The 25931-nt window shown below is 40.4% G+C and overlaps 1 protein-coding gene and 1 long non-coding RNA gene across 2 annotated transcripts; one reads left to right on the top strand and one right to left on the bottom strand.

The window, feature by feature from the left end:
- The first annotated feature begins 52 nt into the window (after window positions 1-52).
- Window positions 53-23028, top strand: LOC136691121 (uncharacterized). The gene is made up of 3 exons (XR_010801833.1): window positions 53-130; window positions 17765-17857; window positions 22897-23028. It is a non-coding gene; the product is annotated as an uncharacterized lncRNA (long non-coding RNA).
- fscn2b (fascin actin-bundling protein 2b, retinal) lies at window positions 1814-15969 on the bottom strand. Its single transcript, XM_066666369.1, has 5 exons — window positions 15031-15969; window positions 5265-5421; window positions 4963-5084; window positions 4399-4566; window positions 1814-2132 (listed from the first exon to the last, which is right to left on the bottom strand). Exons 1-5 carry the CDS (start codon window positions 15848-15850, stop codon window positions 1927-1929), a joined length of 1473 nt encoding a protein of 490 aa, XP_066522466.1. The 5' UTR covers window positions 15851-15969; the 3' UTR covers window positions 1814-1926.
- Window positions 23029-25931: the final 2903 nt, after the last annotated feature.

The following is a 25931-nucleotide window of genomic DNA, read 5'->3' as shown; positions in this document are numbered from 1 at the left end:
TAGCGCCATCCCGTGGAGCTGCTGCAATCTGCATTCAAAAATGTTTACTGGAAAAGACTGGTCGACGTTTTTCCTGTTTTACACTATTTCCTCGACGTTTTGACGCTGAAAACCCCTGACTTTGCTAAAGGTAGGTATTTCACAAAACAAATAAATATAAAATATGTCTTTAAAGTATTACACTCCCCCTGCAGCCATTGATTAACTATTTATTCTGGTAATTAAAATAACTTTAGATTGTATTATTGAGGAAAAAGTCCCTGATTCCTAGACATAACTCTACTATATCTTAATGCATTAAAAGGATTTTCACTTTTGTAATCCAAAACTATTTAAGAAAATTCAGAAATTGTTTCCACTCTTGCTAGTTCTCCAGTCTGTACACAGGAAACTGGTCTAATGGGTTTACAAAGCCTCAGTATCAGAAACCGAGTAAAAAACAACAACAACGTCAATCGGTCAGACATGCTGGGCTTCCTCTCTCTCTGCTTATGGGACAAAAATCGCAAAGAACCATCCAACGGTTGAAAATCATGAAAAAACATTTAGGTAGGGGCCCAGTCTAAATTTGGGTAAACTGAGTAAACTCTTACTCCCCATGTCAAGAAATTACACCTATGCTACATGTACTGAGATATAATTATCAAATAGAAACCTACTACCCAATACTCTTACAGCTGAAGCACATACTGTTCCTGATAGAAGCTGTCTTTGTGTGTGTGCACATTATGTGTGTGTGCAAGAGCTAATTGATATAAATAACTCCTAAAAAACAGGAAAGAGTTAAATAATATGTCTGATAGTCTCTTAAAAAAAATCAATACACCCTGGAGGGGGTGCCAGTCCTTCACAGTGCAACACACACACACACACACTCACTCACTCACTCACCTATGGACAATTTTGAGTCGCCAATCCACATGTGTTTTTGGACCGTGGGAGGAAACCAGAGCACGAAACCCACATGGACATAGGGAGAACACACCAAACTCCTCACAGACAGCCCCCCGGAGCGAGACTTGAACTCACAACCCCCAAGTCCAGGTGATTTTATATTCAAGCTAAATTCATTTGCATGGTTTTCCTTTGTTGTTGTGAACACTAGTGAAATTCACTCAAAATTCTTGAGATGATGTTTTTATTGCTTTTAAAAACTAGGGGAAGAACAGAACAACCAATTGCTTAAATCTGAAATTTAAAGAGAAACAGTGTGTTGCTGGATGGTAAGAGGAAAACAATGATTTGCATGATGAGGCTTCATTATCTGTAACAAAAAAAAGTGGAATGCACCATTTTTTTTACTCATGATATTACACATACGGCAAAACATGACCGCAGCACACTAACACTTGTCTTTTTGTGTCCATTGCATTGGCAAGAATAAATAGGGAGAAAGGCAAATAAACAATAGAGGGAAAACATACAGAACAGTTAAAATACTGGTTAAGGCCCACTGGCTGAAGACCACAGTGGCTCTGGGTCTTTGCACAATGGTTTTGTATCAAAGAGAAATACTTTTAAGGAGTGACATTTAAAGTAGTGCTAAACAGCAACAACACAAAAGGGCGACTTTTACATGTTTGTATATAAGCCTATGTTTTAACATAGAGAAAAAAATATTCTACACAAATCTTTTGTCTAAGATGATTATGGAATATAAATAGAAACTAAAATTCAAAGGGTGGTCAGTCTTTGATATTGGTTTAATATTGAAACAGGGGAACAATTAAAAAATGAATGAAGATATAGGTAGCCCAGAATACTGACACAAATCTACTGTTGACTGAATAGGAAAATTACATTTTACCCACAAACTTCCTGTATGATTTCAACACATGTAATCAAGTTTTCCATGTCCCCTGCTATTTACAGAAGTCCACAATTTCAGATGGCAGGAGAATAAGTTTCCAAAATGTCCACTAGGTGTCAATATTCCCAGAGAGATGAGCTGTCTGCATTCACTCCGTCACATTTTAGGGTGCCCCCCTGGTCTCCACGCAGATACTTCCCATTCTTGCCCCTTATTGCAATTCGCCCATGTTCTAGGAATTCAAAGCTGAAGTCTTCAGGTGTATCACCATCTGAGCAAACCAGGCCATTGCTGGAAACATACCAGAATCTTCCTCCTGTACCTGCAAGGCGATTACATGTTTAATTTCTGGGAAACTGATGTATGTTATACAAAATATACCAAGGCTCAGATAGTAATAGACTGAAAAAGACATTTAATTGTGAATCATCGCTGGAATTGCATTACTGTCTAATGTAGTCGACCGATTAGGGTTTTTTAGTGGCCAGTGTCGATACTAAAGAGCAGGGTGAATACAATTTAATTAACAATAATAACGGTAATAAATTTGATACAAAATTGCTGAACTTAAATGAACATTTAGCACTATTATTGTCTGCACTGTCTCTGATATTTGCATTCTGCAGTGTACTTATTTTAAATAAAAAAACATATCAATTAAATTAATGTCCACAGGCAAGAAAAGACAACTTTGTATAAAAACTTATGAATGAAAATCCATAAAGTATTAGATTTCTGTCCAGCCATCAGTCCAGGTCAGTATTTGGGTAAAAGATAAGTCATGTATAAGTCCATTATTCCATGCACAATACAGTCTAATATACATGGTTATCTTAGCCAGAAACATATTGTATTAATTAATGAAATAGAGAAATACGTTCAGGTATTTAAGGGAGAACAGGGTTCGGTTTATCACAAATCACATCATTCATCTGCATTATTCAATATGTAACTTATTATTATATGTATATAATACTGACCACGAATGGTTTTAGACTAGAATTGCTGTCATTTAGGATACGAGAAACATGTTAACATTTAGAAGACTGAGGAAATTTAGGCAAATATTAACATTTGTAGCAGGTTGGGTGAGAGTTACAGTAACAGAGCTCTAACTAAAGTTTACACCAGCTTGCCAAAACTGTTCAGACACATACTTCTGTAAGTTTGTTTAGGTTTGTTTAGAGATTTGATTAAAGGCCAAGTAGCAAAGTGATCAAATACATAAAAAATAACTTTATTTGCACAGCTTGTTCATGTCATCTAACAAGTGAATACAGGTGACAATAGTTAAGCTAACAATTCCAAGCTGGTGTACACACAGAGGGAGAGACCGACAGACAGACAGACAGACACACACACACACACACACACACACACACAACCCTAAAATGAAACTGTATGTAAGACGTTACATAACGTTCGTTTTTACAAATGCTGTTGGCAAGTTGATAATGCTAAAGATAGCTTTCTGATTGTTAACATTAGACAACAAATCTCCTGTTAGTAAATGTAACCAACTGTAAGTAACATTGGATATCTTAAAACTATCACTCAGTCTCTTATGTTAGTAGACTTGAGTTGGGACAAGAACAATATATGTTTAAGCCCTTTAAGCTTGCTGGCTAGTTTAGCTGGCTTGCTAACACAATTCCCAAATAACATTACTTGCATATTTTTTCACTAAATGCCCGGAATCAGTCTGATTATACAGAGAGTAAACATTGTTCAGTGGCCAATTAAATAATATTGAGCTTTGAATAATAGGAATTTAAGGCTTAATCTTCTCTCAGGAGACATTATATCTCCAGGCATGTTTCATACCATTCACTAACATTTGCATGTAGAATGGTGAAATGGACACAAGGGGAGCTCTAACATCGCTCCACAGCTCCCTGCGGCTAAGTCTGTAGGCATTTTTAGATAATCGGTCTCGCAAGCAGAGGTATTGCCGATACCAGTTATCTCCAAATGGCATTAATCGGCCCGGTTAATCGGCCAACCAGCAGTGTAGTCTGATGCCTCTTTCAAACATGAACCCCAGAGAATGTTTAGAGAAACTCTAGAGTATCAGGTCGGAATATGTCCCAGTGTGATCCTTTCACAAAGGATTTTTGCAACAGAAAATGTGCTGCTTGTTTTGCTCAGTTTTCACATGTACTGACTCTGATTTTACCCAGAGTTTTTATTAGGGAGCTAGTGGGATAAATTCAGGACAAATGTTTTGTTAACACAACTCTTTTGGGTAAACTCTGGAATATTTCTGGGTTACTGTACATGTGTAAAAAGTAAGATTAGGCTTCATTACCACAGTCAAATTACAGTAATAGTTTAAAAATAACATTATTATCCAGTCCAGGATCACGGTGGGTCTGGAACCTACCTGGAATCACTGGGTGCAAGGCGGGAACACACCCTGGACTGGGTGCAGGATGACACATACACATTCACTTACATACTCACATCTATGGACACATTTGAATAGCCAATCTACATACCAACGTGTGTTTCTGGACAGTGGGAGGAAGACGGAGCACCGTACTGCCAATTTAAATAATTACTTCAGTCAATCTCTACAGTAATATCACCTTTAATATGATATGCCCCATCACTGAACTGTAATGTGAAGATGTCATAAACTGAGCGGTTGGCGTCCAGAGTGTTTGAATTCTTGTGGTGACATATATAGCCATTCTCCCCTCGCAGAATTAGCATGGGCCTGTTGATCAACTTCAGAATAAGCTGCTCATCTTCCCCTATGCAAGGAAGGAAATTAAAAAATAATAAATGTCAGGAAATGCAATAAAAGGTATCATCACTGTCCAATTAAAAACCTGTATCTCCATTTCTGTAGATTTTTAATTTACCAAATCATTTGAACACAGCAGTTATCCTTCACATCATGTGAAAATTTCATAATGAATGGACCAATAGAAATGCTCCAAAATTACTTGGAATAAAATATTTTTACATTCACTTCTACCTACTTCTTCTGTTAAGTTACTATTTTGAGATACGTTTTTAATTGACAGCAAAGATATAAGAAATATATTAATTATTAAATTAAAATGCGTGTGTATTACACTGGATCACTTTCATATGCTTTTCTAATCAAACATTTTCATCCATTTCCAGTAAACACCTGCGTTCACCTATTGAGTCGCTGACTGCAGCAAACTGTCCATTTTTCTTGGTGCACACGTACTTTCCATTACTGGCTCGGAGCGCCACCCTTTGTCCAAGCCACACAATTTCAAACATGGTGTTGGCACATCTACACACACAGGAGACAGTATAATTTGTTATGTTTTCACTTTATAGGATTTTAGCAGGACTTATGAGTACCTTAATAGGAAATTACGAAGTCAACACATTGGAGTATTGAAGTGATACACAAGGTGTTCCTGGTGCTCATAAAAATACAAAGACTCTATAAAAGTCGCATCCTACTTACGCTTCTGTGGCTGTGGACTGGATGCCCCCGTGAGCTACAAGCGTCCAGTAGTTGCCTTCATTTGTCCTAAACTTGCACTTTTTGCTGTCCCTTTCAATCTCCATTTGAAATGTCTCCAAGTCTGTTTCATCGTCTTGATTAGCCGAGACATTCACACCTGTGGAGAGATAAATAGAAAACATGCAAACACTTTATCCATCCATTCAGCCATCTGAAGCTGCTTCATCCTGATCAGTGTCATGACAGGTTCAAAGCCTACTCAGAACAATTGCAGCTACAGAGCAGACACACCATTACATTTCACATAAACGTGTATGAGAAAGTTTGAACATCCTTGATCAAATAATAGCCGACTGATTTAGTGTATTGTTTTATATATTTCTAATGAGTGTAGCATATTGAAAGAACTCATCAAATATAAAATTTACCAGAACACAGGCCACATTTCCTAATTCCTACTCTAAATGTTAAATTAAGCAAATAAACAGTAATTGGGCCTTAAAAAGAAGCTGATTCTCTGTGGAGGATGCGTAATTATTTTCTCTTGGAAAATCAACCAAACTTGTATGTTCTGTATATCGAAAAAGTGGCCCAGTTTGTGGACATGAGTTATATTTTTAATACAATCTAAATTTTTAACTGCTTTCAGGGATTTTTATTTATTTATTTATTTATTTATTTATTATCCCACTTGACCTATACTCCTGTCTTTAATTCTGAGGAAGATGATCTGATGAACAGAGCAGCAGGGAGTGTCACAGTCACACAGCTCCAGGGACCTGGAGGTTGTGGGTTCGATTCCCGCTCCGGGTGACTGTCTGTGTGTCTGTGTGTGACTGTCTGTTCTCCTCCGGGTGCTCCGGTTTCCTCCCACAGTCCAAAAACACACGTTGGTAGGTGGATTGGCGACTCAAAAAGTGTAGGTGTGAGTGTGTGAGTGAATGTGTGTGTGTGTGTGTGTGTGTGTGTGTGTGTCTGTGTTGCCCTGTGAAGGACTGGCGCCCCCTCCAGGGTGTATTCCCACTTGCGCCCAATGATTCCAGGTAGGCTCTGGACGCACCACGACCCTGAACTGGATAAGCGCTTACTGATAATGAATGAATGATCTGATGAACCTACTCTAATAGGCTTCAGCATTAACCTGAACCTTGAAATTCTACATCAGTATCTACTACAAATGTGACTGACGTGTATCACAGACACTCTAACTTGAGAACTCAAATCATTTTAGAAATATATCTGACCTGGCAAATTAATACTCTACATAAGTAAAACAAAAAAATTCAATAAAGAGAAATACATATCATGATACAAATTCTCAAAACGCAACTGAAGTGTAAATATTTACTTGGATTGAACAACCTAGAAAAAACATTTTGTTAAGGTTCTTGTTTCAATGGCATTGTGTCAAATAACCTTTTCTGGGAGCTTTACTGGGTGTACAATGTGCCTTAAAATTCTCCATTTCATTAATTATGACCTGAGATACTAAATAGTCTTTGGTTTTGCCGCACAGAGTTACACAAAAAATGTAAAATATTGGTTATGAAATATGCTTCCACTGAGTATTACTATTGAAGCTGTTTCAGTATGACCGAACATTTTCCATTCCACTGAAGGTTTGTATCAACCTTCATATATGGCATCAGTGACCTTGGCACATTTTGAGGCCATGTTGCATTCTGCTGTGATTCTATGCCAGTTAGCCCTGGGGTTGTGACATGAAAGTTTATAAAGTTAAAAATGTCTGCACTGACAAGCAAAAGAAATTTCTTTGGAAGATACACTTAACAAAGGAGACTTACAGAATTCAGGAATTCAAAAACATGGAAAAAAGATCACAAATCTGCACATGTATGCTGTTAACACTTAATTATCAACCCACTTTGAGTTTTATTTCCAGCAAGAGAATGATAATAGTACTACGCTTAAATATTTCTTACACTTCTCTATAAAACCAGGAGGAAGAACACCCTAGCTTACACCTGTTAATGAGACAGAAATGTTTTAGTTAATATAAGAACATGGAAAAGAAATGCTTTCCTGAGAGGAAAAAAGCATGCTGAACTTAAAAGAAAAAAGGATAGTTCTAACAGAACACAAGATACCAGCACTACAGCTGTATATCTGATTTTTTAGAAATTAACGTAGTTACATTTAGGGCATTGTGCATTCAGAAGCCTTCCAACATCATATATTATTACCCACTCCTGACTCTAAGATATGAAGCCGATGTCTGCTATTTATTCTGTCTTTGTTGAGAGCATCCAGTTCCAACTTATATTTTGCAGTAGCCACACGCGCTAGAACTTAATGCTTCACCTTTTAAGGTGGGACTGGAAAGATTAAGACATCTGTAGATATTTGCTAGTTATGTAACATCTCTGCTCTACCTCTCTTAACCAACAAGTATTGAGACATTCCTACCCCTAAGTAGAACAGAGGGGTAGTGCTAAATGGTAGGGTTAAGGGGAGAATTGGGATTCACAGTAATTGCCCAAAGGTTGCCCATATTCAGTTGGAGGTGTACCTTGCATTATCTCCATAGAAAAGTATTAAAGAAATGAGGGGTGACACCTTTCAGTGGCTCCTGTAAGGCACTGCATTATTCTTCAGAACATTAGCGTGTCTGTTCACACGTGCGCTCACTGGGACATTACCCAGACATTGTACTAGGGAACTAGAATAAAATCCAGGTAATGTCTAGTGCAAATGTTACGGACACTAGCTTTCACACATACAGCTCCTTTGGGTACAGTCCGGACAATTTCTGGGATAATGTGCATGAGTAAATGGGGCTGTACACATTACACCTAAAGCTCCCATTCTAAATTCATATGCATGCTTTACATCACTTCCTCTGATACCTGACACTATGCTTGGTGATGTAATGTTTGCATGCAGCTTGATAGCAAGGAAAACCAATGTCATGAAGCTCTGGGTGCAGTTTTTGTGCTGATGATCATGTCAGGGAAGGAATGGAACTTTGCCATTATTGAGTCAGCAGCACATTGGCAACTTGTACACACTATATGCCTCATCACCTAGCGACAACACTCTGTCCCTGTGTCCAAAATGGATCCCTGTTCATTATTCACTATATAGTGCACTATTATAGGGATCTGAATTCAGGAGGGTAGCGAATGATTGTGGGTTTTTACCAAACAGAGGAGTGGATTATGATATCTGTTGTACACTACTCTTTTCAGTGCATTGTGGGATTGTTTGAGTGCATTGAATATTGCCCACTATGTTTTCAGGCACTACTTTAAAATGGCGGAAACCCAAAATATATAGCACTATATCGTGAATAGGGCACCGTTTCTGACACAGCGTGAGGTCTGCCACTTTGTGACTGAGTTGCTGAGGTTCCAAAATGCTTCCACTTTTCTATAATATCACTCACATCTGATCATGGAATATCTAAGAGAGAAGAAAAGTCCCCGACTGACTCCTAATTCTCTGAGCTCTTTGGTACGATCCATTCTTCCACAAATGTTTGTAAATGCAGACTGCACAGCTAGGTGCTTGATTTAATTTTTTTATTTGTGCCAAAAAAATGAAACACCTGATTTCACTGATTGGGAGGTGTATCCCAATACATTTGTCCATAGACTGTATAAATTATATGTTGTTATTGTCAATAAAATACTGATATAAATTTCATATTGCTCCTCAGTAATTTGTAGACTTTTGTATATAAATGTATCTTAGAGATTAACTTCTCCAGTGGACTTAGAAGCTAAGTAACCCAAAGCCTGGTTTGTGCAGTGCTTTTGTCTTTTAATTCTGTTGTGAAACAAATGGCATCAGTCAAAATGCCCTAGACAGATTGCAGTCGCTCAGGTCCAAAGTGGATGCATCCAGAAATATCCCTTGATTATTTTCTTAATCCTTTAACAGCCCAGATCCTGAACCTTACCCCCTACCTCTACCACTCTGTCATCCTTCTGCCTCTCCGGCACATCGCACCCCCTACCCCCTCTTTCTCTCTCTCTGCTAATGCTCTGTCTGCGGAGAAATGCAAAGCTGCACCGTGGGGCTCAATAAGCAGCTTTGAGTGGCGTATGTACAATCCTTCAGCTCTGCCGTCATAGTCTCTGAGCAGAGAAGAAAAGAAAAGGCTCAAGCGATGCCTATGTTTTGGATAGGAGTCAGCAGGGGGTAGGAGACCTGCTGAGAGAGACACACACAGGGAGAGAGAGAGAAACCAGGACTAGCAGCACAACCTGCAAGGGCCAATTCAATGGCTTTTCACAATTCAATACTTTATGCATGTGTTTATATTCCTTTCTGTGCATTTGTCATTTTTCTCTATTTCACCCCCCAATAATTATCAAATGTTGCATTTGACCAGCACAAGAAACATGGACTGCTTAGTTACCATTGGAGTACACAAAGTTAGTTTACGTACCACAAACACAAGCCTTTTTTCGTAATGATATCAGAGTACCATCAGAGTTTATATGACTATAAAAAGCTTTTTCTTTTACTTTTTGATCAGGTAATATTTCAGTGCAGTCCTTCATCTCTGTGTCCCGTTACACTTCATTTTCCAATTTCATGTCTGATTCTGCTTTACTTTTACACATCAGATAGAAACAGAGAGCCCAGCTGTGACTGGACTCTCCCTTTATCTAGACGTTTGATCAGTTCTCCACCACGATGTGATGACCACTAAGCTCAATCCTGCACGCTTCAGCATGACCTCAGGCCCATCACAGAATCCTCCCTCTCAATTTACTAACCCATTTCTGGAGAATGTAACAGTAGCCACAGATACAGAGACAGGCAGAGGGCTCTAGGCAAACTGGGGCAAGTGGATCAGTGTTTGTGGACCTTGTCAGACACCTACACCATTAAACAATGCAAACGGGGACCGCACACGTTGCATTTATTTACTTACTGACATACTGACCAAAGTTTGGTTGAACTGATGTCCAGTTCCTGGTGTTCCTGGTTGGCACTCTTGGAAATACTCTGTCAACCGCTAATGTATCAAGACATTTTCTCAGAGATTAATTATAAATGGTAATGTAATGCCACAAGCTACTGTCTCCTGTGGTTTACCAACTGTCATTAAGCAACTGTCAATTGTCAAACTAGCTTTCTTCTTACTAGATTCTCCTTGCTATATTGAAAATGTAGTGTGGAGACCTGAATATACACACAAACCACATATCTCATCCTTTAGGACCCTCTTTTTTTCTTCCAGGCAAATAAGCATGCCCTCAGCAATACTGGAAAGTGCTGAAAGAAAAGGTAACAGATCTGTCCACTAGAGCCCATCCCATCTTTCCTACCTTAGGGGATAATCTCTCATTTTGGATGGGTTCCCCATCACCTCAACCACCACAACCCCCTTTCTTCGATACTTGCTTCAGCCTAATCTAACTCCCAACCCGTCTCTGCCAATTCAATCCATGCTAACAAGTCCCCAATCTAAGCAAAGTTATTCGAATGATCAGAGAAACGATTTTGAAAAATTGCCATCCAACGTCACTTCTCATTATTGATTACAAGATCATCTAAGCTTGTGTTGCATCCTGGAGTGAGACGCCCAGGGCTTAATGAACCCCAGACCTGCAGAGCTGATTGGAGGACTTGTCGGAAGTCATCTTGGCCTCCCTTCATCATGCAGCTACTCTCTGGGAGAAATGAACTGCTGCATCCATTAGCAGAATTACTTTAGCTTAATTGCTTTTTGTATGGGATGAATATGCAGTAGATGGTGAGAGATGCTTCTATCTCATTAGCTGCAACTACTCCATCTGCCGTGCACCATTCTCCCTCTATTTCTCTCCCACTACCAAAACATCTAAATTTTGGTGATGCGTCATGCCTTCATCTTTCACCAGGCAAAATTACATTTAAGTTGTCAATATTTCAAGAGCAGAAATACAGCATTACATTCCATGGAACTGAATACCATGAATCCATCGCCACAAAAGGGTGAGATATCTCCCATCCTTTAATTAAATAGGCATTGAATTATTAATGCAATCATTTATCAGGGGTATAATTTCAATCATAAAACAACTTTGTAAACACTACTATTGTTCTTAAGCAAGCAAATGCATCAAAAGAAAACTTATGTGCAATATTATATTCCATTCTTGGTGGTTGTGATTGATTGGCATGTACCTCTGACCCACATTCCATGCTATCGCCTGCGTAATATTTTAGAGAGAAGAGTGAGAGTGACAAGTTAAAGCACAGTGGTTAAGAGATAAGGCAGGATTCAGAAGCAACAATAAATGATTAGTAATTTGACTATGATAACTGAGATATTCACAGTTTAAGGGTAACTACAGTTGCTATTCTGAGACTTTCTCTGAAGGGGGTGTGGGTGTAGGGAAAATAAGGGTACCATCACAACAAGTAATTATGTCTCTACTCATTGCCACAGTACTTGATCTCTCTTCACAGGCTCTTGTGCTCTATCGGATGTGGTACATCTCCATTGTCTTTCTTCCCCAATTGGGTTTTGGCCTGTCGACCCATAAGACTGGCCCTCCCTGAGGATTCTCTGATTTGCGTCCCTATTGTGGACCATCTCATTGCACGGTCCCCAGATAAAGAAAGGCAGCGGAAGGCTTGTGTTTCTGAAAGCAGACTCCGCCATCATTGAAATGACCCTGTCCACTCAATTATTTATCGCACCTTACCGCTTTGTGTGTATGTGTGTGTGTGTGTGTGTGTGTGTTTAAAAGTGCACCTGTGCATGCTTGTACATGTATCAGAGTGGGTCCAGGAGCATCCACTTCCTGCTTCTTATCTCAACACCAAAAAGACAGGGGCATTGCCATGGTGGAATGTATAATTGTGTGCACTTTTGTGATTGTGTTGATACGAGGAGTGGATAGGAGTGAACGGGATCTGTTACTGACTCAGCTTCTCTTTCCTCCAGTGCATATTCAAAGCCAATCAGTTTCTCCAGTAATTTATCTATTGCAGGTGGCTTAAAGTGCTTACCAGGAACACTATGCTGTAGATAGCATGCAAAGTTTACATTACACTATCGTTGCAACAACCAACTCAACTTAAGATGCCTGGTCAAGATAGAAAACAAAAATATGCAGTGTGTTTTATATCAGTTTACTTAGCCAGCGAATATAAAATAGCAGCATCTGGCCGAATAACAAAGCACTGTGCAGCTGAACAGACAGTTGCACTATATTATATTGCTAAGGTCAAGCTCATGTGCAGAGCCTTTTGTTTACCAGCTTGCCAATATTATTACAGTACATGAAGGTGCAATATCTTCTGTGTACTAATGTGGGAGTGTTTTTATCGGCCTGTTACGGTCCTGAAATTCAGCTGGTGATTTTTTTTACCATTGAAAATAATAATAATAATTGAATTTTATTCTTGCAACAGCATGTGCTACTTAATATCTCCCAACACCACCCAAAAATACAGCTCAAAATGGAATAAACAAAACAAAACAAAAAATCCTTCCAGCATTGCACTCTGTTTGTGTTACACCATCTGTTTAAAAAGTCAAAGCATCCGTTAAAACAACTGTTACCATAAAACTCAACACCTGCCTTAGATTATTAAATCGCTTAATGCTAAACCAACAGATAGAAATTAATCACGTTTAAAGCTAACAACTATGTGAAAAGCTATGATCAGATTAAAGGTTTGCAATCAGCTCAAATATGATAATGGTGACAGATTTATTTATTCGTTTATTAGCATTTATTGTCTACAACATTTTACATTTTGGCAGTTTCGGCGATATGATCAAGACATAGAGGATTAAACACCTCACAAAGGCAGTTACTAGGAAGAGTTGGAAAATGGGCACAAAGCAGGTGCAGTTTGAACTTACTCAGTCTTACTGTAGTATTTTCTCTGGCTCCACAAACAGCTGATACACTGTAACATTGGGCTCATGCCCTACACTCACAACATATATCCAGGCATCCTGTACAATTAGTTAATTTGAATACTTACTACATATATAAGCTTGGGAAATCTCCATAGAAAGCATTTTCAGTGTACATCGCAGCTGCAAACGAAATTAAGGTCAACAAGCCCAATGAGAAGTCTCTGAATGTATCTTTTAAGTCCCCACCCAAAACTGGGTTGTGGAGCAAAGAATTAGCATTTTCTACCGTGGTAAAACACAATAAAATAGATTTGGGATCCAAAATTATTCATTCAGTATAAACCTGACTCCACAGTTCTGTTGCTGAATAATCAATATTCTACATCTAGAGTAAAGCTTTCTTAGAAGAGTATTGGAGCAAGAGTTAATTTTCTATTAACACCCTTCATTTTAGAATAAATATTGGATTGTGAGGATGTCTGCAAATGTTTGGGCGTATGGAGAATAAATTCCTACCGTGGACCCCATGTGATTATGTATAGATACTGACAAACATTTAACACTGAAACTGTCGTATGGGGAATTATTATATGTTGGAGTAAAACTGTCAGAGAATCGAGTGTATTTTAGGAAATTTTGGGATGCAATTTTGTGCCAAATCGACATTTAAAAGATATTTAACAAAAAAAAATTTTATGCTTAAGTTAACTAGATGTAGACTAATTCATTCATTGTCTGTAACCGCTTATCCAGTTCAGGGTCGTGGTGAATCCGGAGCCTACCCAGAATCACTAGGCGCAAGGCGGGAACACACCCTGGAGGGGGCACCAGTCCTTCACAGGGTGACACACACTCACACATTCACACACACCTAGGGACACTTTTGAGTCACCAATCCACCTACCTCCAGAGGAAACCGGAGCACCTGGAGGAAACCCACGTGGACAACACACCAAACTCCTCACAGACAGTCACCCGGAGCGGGACTTGAACCCACAACCTCCAGATCCCTGAGACTGCGACACTGCTGCACCACTGTGCCGCTGACCAACTGCAAATATCACCAACTGCAAATTTGGATCACTTGTGAGATTACCTGACTAAGATTATTGTCATAGAATTAGGCAAGAGTGTATTTAAAAGATCCCTATACTCCACAATTATCTCTCATAATGCATGGGTCTACGGTGTAGGCCACAGTTGGTCTGTGTAAGTAACAGATGAGATTTGTTATGGTGTGGTAAGATGGCAAAAACCACTGAGACACACTAAATTACAGACAAAAATATCCATAATCTGTACATCTGGAAGGTTTACAGTGATGCTGATTAATGTGTGCTGTCCCTGTAAACTATAGGGCTGCTGAATGTTGCTAAAGGGAAATTTATACTAAATGTTGAGGCAGAGGAGACAGAATTTACAAAGCACACAGAAGTGGTCATGCTGCTTCACTGGTATGAAACCAGACAGAGAAAGTGGAAATCCCTGTGGATCTGATCTAAAATAGAAATTATTGCATCATTAAAAAAATTCAGTCCAGCCTTCTCTTACAGCACACAGCAGGTCTTGGATAGGTATCGTTTGATAATGGCCGAAGCAATAGTAATGAGGTATGTTACACAAAACTACTATGGGAGGACAAAGAGTGTGAGTAAGGAGAGACCTCTGATATGACATCACTAGGTTCATGGGATCTGATAGATCCAGGACTTTTTGAGAAATCACAGGCAAAATATCTGACCAATCAAGACGTTCCTATATCATTTTCTTTCCCATGTCAACTTCATTAAACATACTTAAAGCTGGGGAATGACTGACTGATTTCAAATGACTTGCACGGGCAAGACATGATCTGTTGTTGCCGCAAGACTATCTCTAATCTTAGATTTATGTCAGGAGACTAGAATGTAGCCAGCATTACTTACTTACCTTGTCGGATTGAGACAAATCTGTTATTGGCTGCCTGAAACACCACCTGTGGATGGCTTTCCTCCAGATCAAACAACTCATCCTTGCCTGGTTTGGAGCAGCGTCCTGAGCGTAGAGTGCCTGTTGGCCCCATGGGGCTCAAGTACTTCCCCTCACAATCCTTGAAGGCTAATTTGCCAGATTTCAGTTCCAGAGTATATCCCGTCCCACGACCGTTTTCAAAAGAGAGCTTTCCATCACTGCTTAAGAAACGGCTGTCACTGGTCTTCAGGCAGTATTTGCCATCCACATAGACCAGAGTTAGGAGAGCATCAACACCCCATGGAATGTTGCTGTCCACAGCGATTTCACCTTCAGGTGCAGAAAGGTGGGCATAACGCTTGCGGGCTACGCTTAGCAAGTTTGCTTGTGGGTGAAGGGCCAGGTGCATAGCCCAGAGCTCTGCCTCGCCAATGGTCTGTGCAAAGCAGGACAGGTAGTCCTCTGACCCTCCAAAGAATCTCAGGTGCGGCTCCGACTGCAAGGCCCAGCGGCCATCTGACTGTGCTACGATTAAGAACCTACAGTCATTCTCCCGTGTCTCAGCCTCACAGCTCACCTTGCCATCTTTGTCAGAGGCCAGGTAGCGACCCAGGTGGCTGCGCAGGTACACTACCTGGCCGTCCTTTTCATCTTGCTCAAGTGTCCAGATCTGCTTCTTCTTGAGACTTGGAGCTGAAGCATTCAATTTGAACCCAAATGCCTCTGCGGTCAGATAGCGGTTTTCATGGTTAATCAGCCCAAACTGGAGCTTCAGGGCTTTATTTCCATTTGTGGGCATTGTCGTGTTCCTCTTGGGTGAATGCAGGAGTTGACTGCAAGAGCAAAGGTGAAACTGACTCTCTGAAGTGTTATCAGGCTTTTCAGTTTAATTTATCTTTAACAGATGAAGAGTACCTTTCAAAGGTGAAGTCCACTGACACTTTCTAATTCATTTGTTGTCCGTTGTTATATCTTTCCTTTCCTTATTAGTTTGTCCTATTCCAGACTTCTTTTGGTGTATCCCCAAGGTCCTTGGCCTCTCCTCCAAGTAAAAAAAAAAAAAAAAAAAAAAAAAAAAAGACGGCTCTTGTCTGGCTCCCCAGAGAGCTTGCTGAGGCTCTGGGTTTTTTCTTCTGTTTCCTAATCAGCTCAGATTAAAATCAGCAGGACTCAACACCTCAATCCAGTGAGCTGCTGACGTCACCTTGATCCCACCAGTTCCTTCTCCACTCTGCCTCTCTCACTCCCTTCTTCCTGCTTCCCCTCTTTCGCTCCTACTATTTCTCAGTTCACCTCACCACCGTATCCTAGGGCTCAGTCTGTCTTTCCAGTGGCCACCTGTGGGATTACAAAAAAAACTGATCTTCTAAAGTGATGTTGTCGAAGGACAAGAAGCACAGCGTGACACCCTCTTGCTGCAGCTCTTGTCTCTTCTTTCCTGTCTGTTTGATTAATTTCTGTTCTTTTTCCTCTCCTCAGTCCTTTTCCTTCATTCATATCTTAGTTTTCGCTCGATTGGTCACCACTTTGATTGGTGTGTTCCATCTTTGGATGGAAACGGGTGCCCTCCAACATCTTGTCAATCAGGCCCTTAGGAAGACTGCATTTTCTGCTCCTGCAGGATTATAAGGACAGTTAAGGCCATCCATTAACACAAACACAGAGTAACATGGTTTCAAAGCCTCACATTGCAATAAAAAATTTAAAACATTTACCCATATGCACCTTATTCCTTTCTCCTTCTTCTTGGCTATTTGTGTTTCTTTTCATTTATTTTCTCTTCCTTGCTTGTCTTATACCACCGACCCTTTAGGGGCCCTGTAATCCAGCCTTTCTGTGGTCCCCGTGTCTTTATCCGCTGCCCCAGTCTTTAGCTCTTTACTGCTGGCGATGGGACACAAAGCTGGGTAACCAGAACCCTCCCCCAGCGACAGTGGCCTGACTAGGGGATCAGTTTTCCAGCACACACTTGGAATAGAGTTACATAGCTTCTCTGATTCCAGCCTCTGTGGTTCATCTTTGTAGGGGGCTGTACACATGTTTTGTGTGTGTACAGAAAAGCTGATGCAGAGATAACAGAAAAATAAAATGCCAAATTAAGTTTTTTTCCCCCCTAAGATAATTATGTTCCTCTATTTCTAAATATATTTTCTAAATTGAAAAATCCATGTCAAAACAGTAGTTTTGTAGCCTGTTAAGCCTTGTAAGAGTAAGATGGTGCAAGTACTGTCCATTCATTTCAAATCCCAAACATATTTATTAGGAAAACCTCTTAGGAAAGTCTCTTGGAGGCCCCTAATCTTCCTTTCAATTATCCCACTACATTATTAGCCCAATCTAATCCACTAACAGCCCCCAACTCCCTCCTCTCTTGAAAACAAGACCTTCCATCTGTCAGTGAATGACCACAAGTGCATGAATAAACCTCCATCATTTACACAAACATATACAAATAAAGGCTTGTCCAACATACAAACTAATTTGAATAATTATCAATAGTGTATTTTTGTCCATCATCAAACTCTAACAAATAAGAAAACAAAACAACACGTTTTACAGCCAAGAACTTTGAAGCTTTAAAACACATTTATAAGCAATCACACTATTTAATGCTGTCCATGTTAGACTTGTATAACCCTTTTCTCTTTAGAGTTGGTATAGTGTGTAATCCAGGGACAGCCTGACTGACACTTTTGGCTTTGTTGTTTGACAGAAAGAGGCTACTGTGACCTGTGAGTCAGATTAATCCTACAGTCTGTACACACAGCCAGGTAGAACCTACTGAGACCTGCAGAGCTCCTATGATGTAAGTACATTTTAGATCTAAACACACAAACGTTGTGAAAGAGCCTCCCTTTCTGAACCACTCCTTGTGGTTTGGGTTTTTTTTTTTTTTTTTTGTGGTTTCGTGTTAGAAGATTTTGAAAGATCAGATAAAAGAATAATTCACTCTGGGATCTGAACCAACTCTTGTGCAAATGTGTTACATTTTGTGATATCACTGTTGATATTCTTGTAACAAGCTTATAATGGTGTCATGTCAATTATGCAGATAACTTAGTAAGCATGAATGAGCAGTACTAGTTAAATCCACTAGAGGACAGTAGAATTACAGAATTGGAAATATATCCTAGCGATGTCTAGAGACACCACTCTGTGTTATGTTAAGTCACCTGGTCTTTAAAGGAAATATCCATCTGTTTGTTTTAAAATTCTACTTCAGCCAGACATCTAGAAAAATGAAGAAAGTAGTCAACATAAGAGTTTAAAGTGTGTTTAAAACATCTAAAACCTCAGCATAGGAATCCAGCTTCATGAACCTGAGAAAATGTGTTACTCTGTTTTAATGATATGCTGCTATTACCAGTTATTAAACTACAGGGTGGAGCTACAGCCTGATTTACATTAGAAGAAAGCTCCAGTGCAGTGATAGGAACCACTCAACATAAGAGTGACGTTACCTCACTTTAGACCGCTTACTGCCGGTCTGCAACACATACTTACTGTCAAACACAGATATAGGAAGTACAGAAAGTTGCTATTACCTTGAGATACTCTCCTACAATAAGTAACCTCACCCCATGGATTGGCACGTCTACCAATTTTTATGTCTTATTACTTTTTCAATACAACTAAATTATAACCGCGATTGTTATATTTGTTGATGGTCGGCACCAAATGCATTGCCATGGACCATTACCTAAGACTGACCCAGTGTGGTGCAGGGTGGTCATATGTTGTGGTGAGTGTGTGTGTGCGTGTGTGTGTGGTGAGGCTGGAACAGCAGTGGCTCTTGATAGGCGAGCAGATGTTTTTGGGAGGCCAGCCCTGCCAGGTTCGCTCTGAAATGGTGCTTTAGAGCCCATTACCCTGCTCCTCTGATGACACTCAAATAGCTATCATTACCACGCAGCCCGGGGAGGGAGCGAGACTGTCAGAGAGAGAGAGAGAGAGAGAGAGAGAGACAGAGAAAGACTGAGACAGAGAGAGAGGTGGAGGAGTGGATGGAATAAAGAGAGAAAAGAGCTAGAGTTTAAAAATGAACATTTCAGAGTTAACAGCCTCCAGCCTTTTCTACCCTATTAACTGCAATGCTGTTCTTCCTCTGCACTGTTGGGAGCAACCCACTATCCCCACTACTACCGACTCATGTAGGCCTCTCTTGCTCTGTCTCTCTTTCTCTCCATCATTCTGTCTCTTCATCAACTCTTTCATTTTTTTCTGTCTCTTGCATCCTCCTCCACCTATGATCTTTTCTATCCACCCTTGACCAATCTCTCTCCCCACTTCTTTCTTACCCTCCTCCCACTTGCCCTTTCCTCACCCCATCCTCAATTTTTCTCACCCTCCTCCCCTGACCCCCTCACCATTGATCTCTTGTCTTTAGAAACCAAAGACTCATTTCCATCGCTCTATCTACTCGCTATCTTTCTTCCCTTCCCTAGCAAAGACTCGGAGGCTCCCCTCTCCTTCCATCAATTCTGCACCCTCATCCTCTACGGTTATCCATTTGTATAGCCCTCTCTACCCCATAACCCTCTACCCTATATACATATTTCAATTAAGCCTGGCCATGTTTATGCGCAATGTTATCAGAATCATGCATGTTCACATGTATTTGCTATTAAAATATATAAAGATATTGGTCACGTTCAGATGTTGTTGATATTTAATGCCTATGTGTATATGTACATTGCTAATTAACTATATTTAGGCTATCTGCTACTTCAATAACAAGTGTGTATTTTTTATTAATTTCACTGCATTTGTGGCCCTTTTCTTTTGTTCTGTGTTAATGCCAATTTATTTGGATTTTATTCTATTGTCTACATTCTGTAAATGTGTCTGCTTTGTATAGATATTAGCACATACCCCCAATTTCGAGAGTTTTAGGCTTATATTATAACACTTATGAACAAAACTTGTAGAACCAATTTATCGGTTGAGAACTGTTCTTAGCTACACTTTATGCAAAAACTACATTGTTGTAACAATTCTAGGGTAGGCTAGCACCTGAGGCTAGCACCTAACTGCAGAATGACTAGCCCAGGCAAACGGAATGCTAACTAAAGGCTGAAGACCGGTCACTCATGGCTCGAATAAACAAACAGCTCACACATGCAAGCTCTGTCCCTTCACTCATTCGTTAATGCAAGACCTATTCAGGAGGGAGAAAAGATGAGAATAGAGAAAGTCAAAAGCGGCAACGGGCTACAGGATACTGTGTTGGCTGCTGTTGTAACTGCTCTATAAGGGGCTGGAAGCTGCAGCGGTAGCCATGCAGCTCTGCGTGACCTCCTCGTCCACAATGGCAGCGGTAAATTGTTCCTCTACTACATAATTCATAGAGGGTAAACGGCAGGAGCACTCGCCATCAGTTATCAACCTCGATTTTAGCCTGTAGGTGGCAGTATTGCTTTTCGTGATGGTTTGAAAGACTAGCCTACATCAAGAGCCTTAAAAAAATAAAAGAAAAAGCAAAGATTAATGCCCGGTTTGTCAGTCTTGGTGCCTCTGTGACTATGAAGATGATAGGATAATACTCTGTTAACTATTTTTAACCAGCATTTTATTGCCCCCGCAAATGGGACCTTCCAGAGAACTAAAAGAGAAAGAACAAGATTAGAAATGTGTGTGCTGCTCAAATCAATGTCGCAATTAACCATCTTTCTTTTAAACGCTTTTACAATTGATGGACATTTCCCCTCCACTCTGCTCTCTGCTGAATTAGTGCTATAATGGGATTTTATATCATGGTCCTTCTAGCCTGGCTACTAAAACACAACACAGAAACTTAATTAATAAATACAGACCCGAGGACTTTTATAGGTGACTTCTTTATATGCATACAGCCATCAACACGTTCTGTAAAAAACTATAAGAAAGTAAACACAGCTAAAAATTCAAATAAATTATAGGTGAATAAATGAGGGAAGGAGGCACTGCAATAAAGGTTGGCGTTTTACATTTCCTGTTTCATATTTTCATCTCCAGATTTAATTCCTCCAAAGAATTACTGTAATACAAAACTAAAGACCACGTTTTAGAAGCGCTCAAACTGTAGTGAGCTAAGGGTTAAAAATATCGAGCCCTTCGCGATGAATAGAGAACTGTATGAAACTGCCAACCAATCCGCATCGAGATTAACACTTCGCTGCTCCGTGATTGGTCAGACTGGATTCAATGCACGTTCGTTCGTGTGTACATGTTTCTCGTCCCACGTGGGGTATTGTGAGGGGGGGGTGCTCTGTCACTATAGGCTGCTCATACATCAACAAGCCCCGCCCAGTATCCCAGGATTGGCTGAGCGGCGCGGTCAAGGCTCCTCCCCCTGCCTTGTTCTCTGTCAGCGGAAATAGCCGCGCGCCTCCGGCTCGTCGCCTCGCATCTACGAGACGGCGCGGGAAAGCAACACGGTTCTGACATTTTGTGGCGCACCTCTTAACAACCTTAATATGATTTCCTTTAAAAACATGATTATTTGATATGATATTTAACTCTGTATTTTCTCCGCCTCTGCCTTCGTCTTGTAGCAACAAGCGTGTGTGGATTTCATTTCATTCCATTCTGCTGCAAGAGCTCACGCCTCTCTCTCTCTCTCTCTCTCTCTCTCTCTTTCTTTCTCTCTCTCTCTCTCTCTCTCACTCTCTCTCTCTCTCTCTTTCTCTCTCTCTCTTTCTTTCTCTCTCTCTCTCTCTCACTCTCTCTCTCTCTCTCTCTCTCTCTCTCTCCCCGTTTCTCATTCTTTCTCTCTCACACACACATCCCTTTCTCTCTCTCTCTCTCTCTCTCTCTCTCTCTCATATTGTATCATCGGCACAGCGATATTTGACATTACCGCAAATTTGAACGGACATGGAATGCGCTAGCTTGCTGATTTGGAGCGCTCCCTCGTCGTTGCGCATTGGTAATTACGTGCGTCTTGATAAGATGCGGCATCCTGAGCGAATCAGACAGCATCAGACAATCGGACAGCCAGTGCCGTACATGGCGTGCGTGTCTGAACTGCACTATAGCGTCTAACATACAAGTCGGGCTGTTATTGTAAATATTGATGCGCTCCCTTCCATCCATCCCCTAAATCTGACTAGCATTCTTACGCCCTGCAGATAGACAGCAGTCAGTATAAAGGCTGGCCGCTGAAGCTTAAGGTCAGTTAGACAAGGTGAATGTCCAGCCCTCAAAGTTTCCCGGAGCTCTGACAGATCTGTCCCATTTGGGTCCTAGCTTGAATCCTGGATCATCTATTGGCCTTGAATTGTATGCGATAAATGTAAGCTCAGTAAATCATTTTTTCAACACAGAAAGTGGAGTAAGGCTTAAAAAGTTCCTGCAGAACAGCTTCAACTACCTTCAGTTCTGTAGTGAATTGGGGTCTGGATTTTAGACTGATTTGCAAACTGAAAACCTGGGGGGGAGGAAAATGTTAAGTCCCCTTTCCTCCCTAATCATGGTAGAAACCATAGGGATCATGTGTCTTTTGCCTGCAACCTTGTCTGCTTGTGTGTGTTATTCATGCCTGGCCAGGAGGAATGCACATTGGCATTTTAGAACATGGTAAATGAGTTAATGGGTTTATAAAGGGATTTTTCTTTTTTCGTTTCTGTTCTCTCACTCCTCTCCCTCTACCCTCCTCTCCCATTTGTTTTTACATTGCAGAGTGATGATATCACATGTGAATATTTGTAATTTACTCGTGGACAAGATCGTTCACAAGTGTGCGGGTGCTTTGTCCGCATCATGCACCCACACACAGAAACTGCACTGGCATAATCCATGTCCTGACTCAGATACTCTCATCTATACCCCCTCCCTCCTTCTCTCTCTCTCCCATCTCCCCCCCAGATGCTGCCCCGCTGTGATGCCTGAAGCTAAGCAAGCCAGCAAGATTAATAACGAGCCATGCTCCCCGAAAGGCAGGGCAAAAAAATACACTGTTTGCAGAGGAGAGAGAGAGTGAGTGGGTGTGATTGGGACAGAAAGAGCGAGAATATGTGTGTGTGTGTGTGTGTGTGAGAGAGAGAGAGAGAGAGAGAGACTCTTTTTGTTGGCAGGTTAGTGCCATTCACTACCTCTAACGCTCACACAGACCCTCCCCCGGGGCCAGCCGACATGGATTAATGTGTTTAGTACAATTATTTCATTTATTACTGTCTGGAGCTTTTTTCAGATAAGAACATTTTTCAGGTTGCTAACCATTATTACCTCCAGGACTTGCCAAGCACAGGGGCTCGCGGTCAGAAGTGCTTCGCTCTCTTTTGTTAATGCTTCTCGCCAGCATCTGTTTCACAGCTCCACTGAAAGATTGAGAGGGGGAGAGAGAGCTCTGTCTTTCTCTTTTTTCTTTTTTTGCCCCCCCCCAAACCTCCTCAAACCCTCATGCGTTTACTGTAAGCAGAATATGCCATTTAATTCCTCTGTTAGAGCAGCCTTCACAGCCATTACCGTTTTTTCTTATTACACAAAGACACCGTGTGATGTATTGCACGTCTTCACGTTTCCCCTTTCCCCCTGTGTATTTATTTTAATTTAATAAATTTGTTTTGTTTTGATACTTTAATATGGATCATGAGAACTTGGAACAGGTGTAGTGCTGCCGCTAATCCTCAGCAGGTAGTCCTATAATACTCACACAATGGCTGCCAGTCTGAATGATGATACCTGCTTCAGAGGGTGTCACAGCGCTTAATCTATCAACCTACCCACCGTGCACCCCCAAAATCTCCTCCCCCCTGCATGAGGCTTCGCCTTGAGAATTTCAGATCTGCTATTGCTGTGTCTTTCCCGTTGCTCTAAATGACATTGCCTGCATGCACACACTCTAATTCCGACTGTGTTAAGGCCATACTCCGTGCATATACAAATAAGTGTAGTATTTCACCATCACAATTTGCTAAATATTCATTACATTCCATAAAAGGTGTTACATTTTAGGGCAGAACAGCTCTTATATCTCTTTCTTATACATTTATTCTTCTCTTGTTCTCCCCTGCTTTGTTTGAATTCACTTTTCCACGTTTTTAAAGTGTCCCATTATTATTTAAAACAGTGGAATTATATTTAGCTTGTACATACTGTTATAAGTACAATCCTTAAATGGTAGAGAATATAGAGCAGGAACTGTTCGTGTTTTCTAATAAGAACATCTGAGAAGAGTGGCTCAAAATAATAATAAAAATATATATATAAAAAAATATAATCACCTTTTAGGACCACATATCAGTCTTACAAAATATTAGATTTTTATTATTAATTGCCACTGAGAACCTGTTCAGTCCCTTTCCATTAAATGGGAATCTCAAAAATAGCTAATTTTAAAGAAGCAGGCAAAAATCTCCTTAAACCTTCTTTACTGCGCTCCTGAGCTATTGTAAAGAGAATTCATTCCGTATAATTTTGTAGGTTTTTAATTATTCCGTTCTGTATCAAACACAACACGGAAAATTCTTTGTGCTCAAACGATGACTAAATACTGAAGAGTCGTTAAGCCTTAAAAAGGTTCTTCACACTCACAAATGGCTGTTTTTCATGTTTTTACGGTGTCAGAAACATTCTTAGGGTAACAAGAAAGTCAAAGGACATTTTTTAGAACCCTTATGTGGTGGATCTTTATTGATTCTTGCATCTTATTTTTAATAATTCACTTACAGGACTGAGCAAGGCGATAGAAGTGTTACCTTCATTATATACAAAAACAACAACTCTCACATCTGTGTTCATGGGTGTATTTATTTGAGTTATTAAGAATGAGCTGATGTCATTGACCAGTTGAGACTACTCCTCCCTGCATAGATCGTATCAGAAAGATCATATGCTTCTAGTTCAGTCACTCAGTCACATGGCAGTGCCATGACACCTGCATTGATGGCATGTCCAGTGGCACCTTTGTGTCCCGGGAGTAGGAGCCCGGATCTGGGCTGAGTTCAACTTCAGTGATTTCACTTCTCACCAGTGTGTTTATGTATGTACATTTCCAGAGATGCATGGGCGTTAGAGTTTGTACCTGTTTATGTTTCTTTCTCTCTCTCTCTCTCTCTCTCTCTCTCTCTCTCTCTCTCTCTCTAACGCACTGAAAGGGTTGCAGTGTCATTAGTAGGGTTCTCACTGAGAGGTTTTAGGATTTGAGTGATGGTGAGACCCTACTTTGTTTCATAGCCTCATGCTCTTGACTGTGGCTGTGCTCCCTCAGTGTTGATTGAACAGGGGTCACTGATAATGAAAGACACACATTGTCATCATTTATCTCCTTGGGTTGGTCTGAAGGGACCCCATAACCATTTGTCATGATCACCTCCTCCACCTCTCACAAGAACCGCCTTCCTTTCACTTTATATACTTTTCCTTTATATTAAAAAGGATCTCTTCATCTACTTTTACCTTTGATTCTCAAAATCCCTTCTCACACTCCCACTGAGGAAGGCAGTGTAAAACAAATATAGATCAGAGTTGACTTCAATATTACCACACCAATCCTATTGCTATAATTAGAGGACTTGTTTTCCAGCGCAAACAATAAAAACTGCTTACCCAGATGGCAGGAAGTCATGGCTTTTGCTCTGAATGAGGAAAACGTTCATCAGAACGTGAAAAACAGGTATTTCCCAACAATGGAAACAATAACACGAGCCTGGATCTTTCACCATCCCCTCTGTGTGATTGATATCCCTTTACGACACATATTGCAAGAGCCGACTTGCTCAGAATTTGGCTCACCTTCTAACAGTATAACTGCAAGCTGATATGTGGAGAATCGTTCTCCCGCACTAGATACTGTATCAAAGTCAAGGCTCCTCACAAAGGCGCACCAAGTGAGAGAGGGCTGAGAAATCTCATCTGCGTTTGCATTTATTTTAAAGCATTCCCAAATCCTTATAACAGGA

Source organism: Hoplias malabaricus, chromosome 3, assembly GCF_029633855.1.
Source record: "Hoplias malabaricus isolate fHopMal1 chromosome 3, fHopMal1.hap1, whole genome shotgun sequence".
NCBI classification, from domain to species: Eukaryota; Metazoa; Chordata; class Actinopteri; order Characiformes; family Erythrinidae; genus Hoplias; species Hoplias malabaricus.
This window is presented reverse-complemented; position numbering and strand designations above follow the sequence as displayed.